Source organism: Perca flavescens, chromosome 17, assembly GCF_004354835.1.
Source record: "Perca flavescens isolate YP-PL-M2 chromosome 17, PFLA_1.0, whole genome shotgun sequence".
Lineage (NCBI taxonomy): Eukaryota > Metazoa > Chordata > Actinopteri > Perciformes > Percidae > Perca > Perca flavescens.
This window is the reverse complement of record NC_041347.1, coordinates 16026709-16037402: the sequence shown is the minus strand read 5'-3', so window position 1 is coordinate 16037402 and position 10694 is coordinate 16026709. Positions and strand designations below refer to the sequence as shown.

General features: G+C 39.4%; 1 protein-coding gene across 4 annotated transcripts; it reads left to right on the top strand.

Annotated features, from left to right (window-relative positions):
- Positions 1 to 270: 270 nt before the first annotated feature.
- Positions 271 to 10383, top strand: znf451 (zinc finger protein 451). 4 transcript variants are annotated; one of them, XM_028603658.1, is made up of 13 exons: positions 271 to 450; positions 1933 to 1993; positions 2372 to 2455; positions 2550 to 2663; positions 3543 to 3654; positions 3967 to 4117; positions 4219 to 4345; positions 4471 to 4630; positions 4790 to 4937; positions 5075 to 6564; positions 6647 to 6718; positions 6900 to 6968; positions 10230 to 10383. In XM_028603658.1, the coding sequence occupies exons 2-13, from the start codon at positions 1937 to 1939 to the stop codon at positions 10268 to 10270; spliced, it is 2625 nt and encodes an 874-aa protein (XP_028459459.1). In that variant the 5' UTR covers positions 271 to 450; positions 1933 to 1936; the 3' UTR covers positions 10271 to 10383. The 4 variants fall into 4 exon arrangements, with proteins under 4 accessions (XP_028459459.1, XP_028459461.1, XP_028459458.1 ...); XM_028603660.1 differs by having other exon boundaries at positions 1922 to 1993; XM_028603657.1 differs by having other exon boundaries at positions 271 to 454; positions 1922 to 1993.
- Positions 10384 to 10694: the final 311 nt, after the last annotated feature.

Here is a 10694-nt window from a genome sequence, read left to right as displayed (position 1 = left end):
TAAACCTTATGTCCACATAATCACAATGCATTTATATAAAAATATATATTAAAACATTATTTTTGTGCACATACAGTTATTACTCCAGCATGTTCACATATCTTTGTTGCATAGAATTTACATACAGTATACTGTGAATAGTTACAACCTAAGTACAGTTAGCTATTGAGAACTAATAATAATAATAGAGGGACAGTTGGCGACAGCGTTACATTTCGGCCCGGACAAGGTAAGAACAGACGGGCGGAGTTTGTTTTCGCGTTGGTTGTGTCTCAACAACCAGTAACCCCGTCAGTATGGCACACTCCGCGTAGAAAAGGAGGGCTTCAGTTACACGTGACGTTGCAGACTGTGTAGCTGCGTTCTGTGATTTGGGATGCTGTAGCGTTAGCTTGCGAACGTTAGTAGCTAGCAAATACTCTGTCAACTGAGGAGCAAACCGAAAAAGCAGTAGGTAATGTGGTGCTCAGCTTCATTCATCTGTTGATTTCAACCATATTTCACTAACGCCAACCACAGTCGAACTTTAGCATGTTTACCTTGCATTAGTTAGCTAGCTAAGTGCAAACGTCAGATGGCTAACGTTAGCTTACCCAGAGCCTGGACGTTTGGCACTGTCCTGGATTGACGTCAGAGGGAAGCACCCATTTCAAGATTTCGCTGCTAATAAAGTTGCTGAACAGAAGATGGTTGATAATGCAAACACATCAGAAGGCAGGCGAACTTCTTAGTGACAGATTAGTATACTTCACATCGACGTCAACTGTGTGTAAGTTGCAGAAATACGACTTAAATCGATGGAGTGCAGCTAGCTTTGGCGCGTAACTTCTTCCTCGCTCAACGGTTGTAGTGATGCTGTTCAGCAGCTTGGCACTCAGTGCTGCCAAATGGTGGCCGAGAGCTGTAGTGCAACAACACTGTGATTTAAGTGCATAATACATCCATGGTGCAGATAGCCCGTAGAAATGTAGTATTCACCCAGCAGTGGCAGCACTAAAGCACTGTGGTGGGTGGGCAAGGAAGAAATCACGCTCAATGGTCGACTTTAAGTATACCTGAGTAAGTCGTGTTACTTCACGCTAGCCTCACCGACGTGGTGCTCACCTAAACGGTTGCCAAGTAGAACAACTTGCCTACGATGTATTTTTACAAGATTTTAATATTTGCTCATTGAGCAACCTTACCTTACTAATACTAGCAACATATGTCTGTTATGAGAACTGTACTTAAGTAGCAGTTGACCCGATGCTGTTGTAAGTAACTTAAAGATAATGGCGTATTTCATGCTGTTGTGCGTGGTTAATTAAACCATAATTTACCGGTAAATTGATATGCGTATTATTATTTTTTTAACTGTAAATTTATGGATTAATGTCCTAATTTTGATTTGTCTCAAGTCATCAGGTCTAACGTTAAAGCTACAGTTGGAGGTGTGCCTACCAGTGGTGGAGGAAGTACTAAATCTCAGTCCTTAAGTAAAAGTACAAATAACCAGAGACCTATATTCACTTTAAGTACCACAATGACAACCCTACTTAAGTAAAAGTAAAAAGTACCTCATTTTAAATGTACTTTAAGTATTAAAAGTACTTGCATAACGATTTATTCTCTCAATGTCTATATTCCAATAATAAAGAAATAACAAACAATAAATAAAAAAAACCGTATGGGCTGTGGCATTTTAATTAAGTTAGTTTTAGGTTAATTAAAGTGTGCTTATCATTGCTGCAAAATGTAACAAAGTAAAATTCAAAAGTATGCACTATTGATTCTACTTAAGTAAAGTACAGATATGTGAAAAATGTACTTAAGTACAGTAACAAAGTATTTGTACTTCGTTACACTCCACCACTGGTGCCTACTGACACGTAGGTGCATGTTCAAAGTTCGAGCTGCAGCTTCAAAAGTCAAAAATGTTTAGTTTTTCCTCAGATAAATGTCTTCTCCAACTCAAGCAGAGGACGATGACGTGGAAGAAGTGGAGTTTGTATCAGTAAGTCACACTTTACTTTAACAAAAAAAATCAGTATGTTCAAAGATAAGATTAAAAACTAGCATTTGCTTACATTCTGTCTCTTGACATTGACAAGACTAATTGTGCAATAACATCTTTATCTAGCCTGATAACCAGACTGCACTTTTATTTAATTCATAAATATATTCACTGAACAATATAGGCTGCTGCTCCATATATTGTATAACTGTATCCATGATTCAGACATAGTAGATCACATCTTTTTTTTAATGGGCATGTTAAAAATTAATAAACAGCCCTTTTTACATTGTACAGGGTTTGCAGACTTCTTTGAGTCTTATACATGTAGGTGTGTTTTATAACATTAAATGACAAGGTGTCTTGCACTTGCTTCAGGAGGGCCCTGTCAGACCAGTATCAGAATGTATTGATCTGCTGAGTGAAAGTGAGGATGAGGGATGTTCATCATTGACAGACATGGTGAGTTACTGAATAGACCTTTTTTTTATTATTATTATTAGATAGTGTCTGTCTAAAGTTTTCTAAAGTTGTTGTGCCTTTTATTCTCATGTAGATTGAAGATAAAATCACCCGCCACAAAGCGCGTGTTACATCTACACTGGAAAGACTAGCGCACCAGGTGGCCCTTGAGAAAAAGGAAAAATCCGATAAATGTAGAGCGTTCAAGGTGAGTTTGCTTCAAAATAAAGTGAGCCGCTATCATTTTATGCTTGTTAGATTGTAATTAAGCTATTATCTATATCAGACCATTGTCTTCAGTTGGTTTCTTCATCTTGCATTCAAAAGCAAAATTACAAAATGGTATAAACAGGCAAAACAGGTTGTAATGCATACTTACCTTACTTACCCTACCTTGAATCAAAATTATATGATCACATTACAACTACAAAAAATACATAAAGAGTGAAGAAGAACAAGAAGAAGACATACTTTATTGATCCCCAAGGCGGAAATCATATTTCTTCACTCTGGTGTTTTACACAACACACACAGGCCCGAAATACACACACATGCACTAATGGAGAGATGTCAGATTGAGGGGGCTGCCCATTAAAGGTGCCCCGAGCAGTTGGGGGTTCGGTGCCTTGCTCCAGCTACCAGTCCACACTCCAGTCTGTACTTGGTCCGTATGTGGACTTGAACTGGTTTCCCTCCGGTTCCCCCACGGACTGAGCTACTGCTGCAATATTATCAATAAACAATATTGTATTTATAAAACAAATACAAGTGCTTGTTTCCTTAGATAGAATGTAGATTCAGTGCTGGTAAAAACTCATTAACAACTCTATAGCCAAACTGTTTTTTCATTGAAAGAGTAAATTAAATATTAAATGCTGGGTAGAAATTGATATGGGGTCAATTAAGGTCACTTTCAGCAGCAACAGTGCCACCTTGTGGCCGGAATGCATAGAAAACAAATAACTGGCAACTAGATTGAACAACAGCGGTACTGTAGATTTTTACTGACATTTGTCATATAAGGCAAGTGTTACAAAGATGCAGAATATGTTCTGTTATCGTTCATCTCTTTATGTCTCTTTTTCAGGAGAAGCAAAACTTACAAAAAGCTCATGGAAAGCAGGGGCTGGCTTATAGTTCTACAAATGGATTTAATCAGGAAGCAAAGCACTGCGTGGACATGTGGTTAAAGATGCCAGGTACATTTTTAATCTGGATCAGAAATCTGTTGCATAATCAGTGACATTGTCACTTTTAAATCTGTCAGTGTTGAAGTTGATTCAGGCCAGTAGAACATCTTTAAAAGCATGCTTCTGTCATGTACAGTTTGATGTTCCTACCAGTATACTATTTTGTGCTGCTGCAATGATCCACTTCACAGGGATGATTTGAAATGTAATTTTGTCTTAAGATATAGAGGCATGCCAATGACAGACCACCCTTTTTCATGATGATACTACATCTTGGAGAAGTTGTCAACTTATCATATTCTACCTTTTGTGTTTATTTAGGTGTTCGACCTGGAATGATCAGTGGTGGTTTTGGAAGAAGACACAAAGCTGTTTCTTTCCCTGGAAATAGTTCAACTAGACACACTTGCCCAGTGATCAACTGCGGTCGGGTTTTTGACAATACGGCCCTTCTTGATGGCCACTTAAAAAGGTAATCCTTTTCTGTTCATTTCAGTGTAGATGTAATACCTTTTGAACCATTTCCCTGAGTACAAATATGGCATATTTTGCAATAAAATATCTGTTGTGTAGGTTTGATCACTCCACTTGTGACCCAACCATCAATCTTAAAGGATTTCCATCTGAGCTCTTTGCCTGTGTTGCTTGTGGTCGATATTTTCAGACTGAAGAAGCATGGAGAAAACATCTCGAGTCCAAGGTTTAATTACTTTTCTGACTGCTATGAAAAACTCATGCTCTTTGAAAGATTCATTAATTAGTGTGTGGAATAAGTAGTTAATAACTATTGATCTACAGTAGAATAATAGTTATTTTGATCACTAGGTGTCCTCATCTTCTGCTGATGGTCACAGCATCACTCAGACCTTTCAGCGGATTGTGTGTTTTGCCTGTCCTGCCTGCTACATGCTCTTCAACCTCCGAGATGAGTGTCTTCAGCACATGTCAGCCAAAAACCACTTCACAGAGTCACTCGCCATGAATGGTAAGGTTCATTAAACATTTTTATTTTCTATACATCATTACAAACCTCACATCCAAATGTCAAAGCTCTGTCGTTATTTTAGGCCTATTTCACAAACACTTCGGAGGTATTATATAAGCAAGATTACGTGTCCCTTTTACTTTTCTCCTATTGTGAAAGAAACCAGAGGAGGACCACTGCCAGTTCCTGTCTCACAATATGTTAAGAATCGCCTCATCACTTTATGCAAGGATGTGACGTTCAATGTCCGATGCTCTTTATGTCACAAAGTACTGATCTCACATCAGGCAGCTCAAGCTCACTTTAAGTAAGTTTAATTGTGATTTATTCAGTACCTGTGCATGTATTAATATATTTTGGTATTACATGTTATATAGCAGACACTGATTTTGTTCAGATGTTTTGTGGAACTGATTTTTCCTTTTTTATTTTTTTTATTTTAAGTGTTCACTGCAGACAGGGTTGCGCGGTGGCCAAGGCTGATAAAACTGTAGTGCAGGTAATGAAACAGCTGCAAGTGCAAGGGCAGTGCTCCCTCTGCTGTAAAATCTTCCACAGCCAAGCTGAAATTGAGAGACACAAAGAATCGACCCAGCATGACGTGGAGGTCAACCAAACAATGGAGAAAGCCCTCCTTCAGTACTGCAGGTTTAGTGAAATTCAACACGCCCAGAATGCTAGAGAGGCAAAGAGGACAAGACAATCCACTGGCCTTGAAGAACCTTTTAAAAAAAGAAACAAGAAGAGGAGGGATTATGAAGAAATTCCAGCCAAACAGAGGAGACCGACTAGCAGCGCTAGCAGAAACTCAGTAACAGCATGGTTCTGCGAGTGTGGTATACAGTTCTCGGAAGAGTCTACAGCCAGTAAGCATCTCCTGGCTGTAAACCAAATTTTCCATCAGTGTGGCATGTGTGGCAAACACATGGGAGAGTCCTCAATTACGCGCCTGCATATGAGTCGCTTTCATGGGGGAGCTCATCTATCCAACTACCTCTTCTACTGCCGCAAGTGCAACGTAGAAATGCCTCGGTATGAAGATATCCTGTCTCACGTGTCAGAAGCTCACAGCGGACACACCTACTTCACTGAGCAGGAAGTGCCTGAGGAGCTCGCCACCGTCATCTATGCCAAGCCGTCCACCAGCAGCGAAGTCGCCCGTCATTCGTCCTCCAAGTCCACAGTCCAGCAGGACACAGTAGCGACTTTAAAAGCTGAGCAGACTTGGATGTGCAGGATGTGCGAGGACATCTTTGACGCAGAAGGGGCCGTCCGCAAACACTGCAGTGACGTGAGCAGTCACAACTTTCAGAGATTCATCTGTGGACACTGCCCCCAGAAGTTCTTTAAAGAGTCCACCGTACGTAGACACTGTACGAATGAGCACAACGGGCAGATAAAGAGCTTTCACTTCTGCGGCCTCTGCGACAGCATGCAGTTTGAATCTGAGGGCGAGTTCTTGGAACACTACAAGAGTCTTCACAGTAAGGACTACTACTGTATGGATGATGTTGAAGTTGTTCAGCCTGCTGTTGCTGAAAGCACCAGTCAGCGTATATGCCCATGCATGGGTTCAGAAAAGAGCAAAGAGGAGATGAAAGCTACATATACACAATGCATGAGGAATCTGTCCGCTGAAGGAAAATGTCAGTATGTGTGCGCCCCTTGCAGCGTATCTGTGCCTTCCTTTGCACAGATGAAGACTCACGTCCACACAAAGCACGCAGCCTTGAACCTGGACAAGACCTTTGACGTGGAATGCAAAGCTTGCCAGGAGAGTTTCTCGGGTGTTCCAAGTTTCCATAAACACTATCACTCTCGACACTGTACACTGGAACCTTGCATGAGCTCCAGGACCTGTAGTAAAGACATGAAAGCACAAGCCACCACTGTAAAAGTACTCAATGCTGTGGAGATCACACCAGACACTAATGGTAAGTCAGTTGCAATCTTTGACATTTATTATCTACATTTGCATGCAGCATGTAATCCTGTTTTTATATATTGTCATTTCAGAGATTGAAGATGAAACACTGGTGAAGTTTCTGAACATGGGTCAGTCCAACAAAGAGAGTGAAGCATGTGAAAGTAAGCAATAAACGATACATAACCACTGTCACTTACGCCACATAAGAGAAGAGATAAGCAAGCAAAATGCACGGTGTAGCTATAGTTTACATACTGTATATGCAAGTTATATTACGTCACATTTTTGTACTTTGATTGACTTAAAGTATGTCAGCTGCTCATTTATTGTGATCTATTACAGATGTATCGGATGACGAGATGAACCATGAACCGTCTTTGAATGCTGCAGAAGAAGAGAGAGAGTCAGCAGGTATGTGTTTATGTGGCTGAGCACGTAATCCTTGTTTCCCCTGAGAGAAGTGTATAACTCACTGACGACTGAGTCTACCGTATGTTCCTTTGTGTAGCAGCGAAATATCCACACAAAGCTGGACAAATCCAACCTTTAAGGACACAAATTTTCTTTGTGAATGAATAATGTATCGTCAATAAATAAATGTTCTTCCTTAAAATACAGGGGGCATATGTATTGACACCCCTTTGTTAAATTTCCATAGAAGCAGGCAGATTTTTTTTTTTTTTTTTTTAAAGGCCAGTTATTTCATGGATCCAGGATACTATGAAATAACCTAAAAATAATTTGGGAATTTAATATAGGGGTGTACTTACTTATGCCCCCTGTATTTTAAGGAAGAACATTTATTTATTTACGATACATTATTCATTCACAAAGAAAATTTGTGTTCTCAAAGGTTGGATTTTTCCTAATTCTTTAATTAAGGCATTAAGATCAATTTCCAAAAGATGATATATATATTTTTTTTTTTTATTCCTCTTTTTAGTCAACTTTAGCATGGGTTCCTATACTCATGAGCAGCACTGTAGCTTAGTTGGTAGAGCCTGCGGCCATATATAGAGGTTTACTCCTCGACGCAGCGGGCACGGGTTTGACTCCGACCTGCGGCCCTTTGCTGCATGTCATTCCCCCTAGAGCTTAGATCAGGCCCAAAAAATCAAGCCCGTGCACGTTGTGTTCGAGCCCGGCCCGACACGTTAACTGTAATTATGAGCCTGATTTAAACCTGACAATTTTTTAATACGTGGGCCGTTATAACTGACGTTCTCAACTAGAATTCTGAGTTGTTTGAACTACAGAAATCTGTTTAGAATTATCTTAATGAATAATGCAACAAGAACGAAGCATGTAAAAAAAGAAAATTGTTTATTCAGAATGGAATGGATCCGAATGAAGAAACGTAAAAAAAATAAAAAACTTGACCCTCGCTCCCTCAGCCGAATAGTGTGGGAAACAGATCAAGGCAGCAACATAATCAAAGCCCTGGAACCATATAGGAGACTTTTTTTTTGTCTCGATCACCTAATTAATACTATCCTTCGCCCCGGTCTGCATGCTGACGCACTGGCCAACAACAGTGCTACAGATGGGGGAGACACGATGTAGCACAGTTTACCTCACACTCAAGTCAGTGCAGGACATATACCCAGAGCTACAGGAGAAGCTGGAGAGGCATAGCTTTCTCTTCCAAATTAGGCTAATAAAGTCATGACTAAAAAAACAAACAAAATGCTTGATCAAGGGCCCGGCCCGGCCCGAGGATAGCGGCAGAAATTATCGGTCCGGGCTTGGGCAGAGAATCTAAACTCTAATTCCCCCCCTCTCTCCCCTTTCATGTCTTCAGCTGTCCTGTCAGATAAAGGCCTAAAAATGCCCCCCCAAAAAATCTTTAAATAGACTAAACTAGAGTGAATAAGTTTAGTTTTTGTAGTGACATGTATGTGAATGTGGAGCTGTTAAAAGATACAGTAGATAAAAAGCAATAAAATGAAATGCAAACAATTATTAGGTTCATATCATATCATCTAGCATAGTTATGATGTTGCAATTTGCAGTTTTATTTGGACATACTGGGGCCTGTTTCACAAAAGCAGAATATAAATCCAGGATAACTGATAAAGCGAGGCTTGACCTAGTCTAATCTGTGCATCCTGGCTTGGTGCGTTTCACGAAGGTCGAGCCAGGCTGAGGAGGAGCGACTAGGTCGAGCCAGGCTGAACTAATTCAGATAGATGCGCGTCCACGGATTTCCTCATAAGACCGCGAGGTCCAGCACAGATTTACTGATGCCAAAATGGAGAATACGCATTGTAGATAGGCTACTTTATACAGAGTGAGCAGCAGCTTCTTGTGGAAGTAGGATGACGTGAAACACATTATTTGTATAAAAAGAAAAGAAAAACGGCCGCTGTAATGAAACCGCGAGAGAAAGCGTAGCAGATGATCACGGACCGACTGAATTCGTAATTGTAGCCTAAATAACTGACCACGGCAGTGAATTGAAGCCATCATAATCCTACCATTCAAGGATTAGGCTACTAATCATTTGCACAAATTAATAGTTGTACTCTTTGCCTTAAAAGTAAGTAGAAGATAAGATTATTCAGGAAATTTACCATGAAGATCAATTTTCTACAACGCTAGAATATGATGCGTAAATATGTCTTTCACTCTACTCCTCTCCCTCTCTTTCATGGGCTAAAATATAAATGTCATATTAACTTCCACTGCTCGCTTTTAATGCAAAGTGCACAACTGTTCGTTTTTGCAAATGACAGTGACTCATTGAATGGTTTCAATTAAGAGCAGTAGTTCATAAATGTATATTTTTAGATATATCATTCAGTCTGTCCGCTATTATATGCCACACTTTTTCTCACGTTTTTTTTGAATGAATGGAACAGAGTATATTCATCAGTTATACCCCCCCAGCAAAATATAAGGTCAAAAACCATTGGGGTGTCCTCTCCCTGTTGTTACATGAATGTACAGTAGCATACATCACTATATAGTTACTGGTCCAGTGAACTAAGACTATCATTTGGGAGGATACAAATAGGATATGTTCTTAAAATTGTACAATCCTCCCAAATTATAGTCCCAGTTTACTGGACAACACAAATTGTGTGCTAAGAATGCGAAATACAATGCACATGGAAGCGGAACAAACATGATCCTTATTGTCAAAGAATTAAAAAAAAAATGAATCAACTAAAACAATTCAAGGTGCATTGTTCAACTATAGAAACACATGTACAGCATTGTGTGTATTGCCCTTAGTATCACTTCATTTAAAACACATTTGATTTTTTTTTTTATTTCATGCAGCAATATAACGGTAGCAATGAAAAAATAATGGTCACAACTTTAAATAATTAAATGAACAGCAATATGTACCTGTTGTATTTTAATCCAGGCTGATAACAATAGGGTAAAAACACTGCTGGGTGATCAGAAAAGGCTCCAGGATTAAATAAATCCTGGCTGTTAGCCTGGTCGGGAGCAGGCTAGCTGCACAGAATAAATCTCCATGGTGATTTATGTGCCTCCGCTTTCGTGAAACCGAGTCAAGGCTAAATTCATCCAGGATAACTGGAAAATCCCGGCTTAATCCCTTATCTTGGTTTTGTGAAACAGGCCCCTGGAACTTTAATAATAATAATATTATTATTAATAATAATAATAATAATAATTCCGTCTGCTTCTTTTTTACAGAGTTGGAAGAAGCTCTTAAACGAAGTCTTCTGGAGTTTTGAGGACGTGATGTGAACAGTTTTTTTGTGACACAGTACATTGAAATTATATTGAGATGTTTTGAACGAGGTATTTGTGTTTAGAATCTATTAAATAAATATTAGTTGCTATTTTACTTTTTCTGTGTTTAAGTTATTTTGTTATTGTATCAATAAATGATTACATAATATAGGGCATTTCCATCATGGGGAACTGCCCATATTATACTGCAGTTGGCAGAAAGTTGGTTTGTGGTTGTGGATTTATGTCCTCTGTTGTGAAGAAACATTTGTATAGATGGCATCGATGACACAGCAAAATGCCGAAGCTGAACTTGTGACCACTGTGCTAACTCGATCTCCAATTGCAATCTCTATTTTCATGGCAGACTTCAAATCTAGTGTATTGTATGCACTGTAAAGAGCAGAGCCAACCCTTGTATGTGTA

Bases quoted from the DNA above. Each gene is read 5' to 3' on its own strand.
- znf451 (XM_028603658.1), top strand. From the start codon at position 1,937: ATGTCTTCTCCAACTCAAGCAGAGGACGATGACGTGGAAGAAGTGGAG. The intron at 4,346-4,470 runs GTTTAATTACTT...TTTGATCACTAG, and splicing joins GAAAACATCTCGAGTCCAAG to GTGTCCTCATCTTCTGCTGA. The intron at 6,565-6,646 runs GTAAGTCAGTTG...TTGTCATTTCAG, and splicing joins GATCACACCAGACACTAATG to AGATTGAAGATGAAACACTG.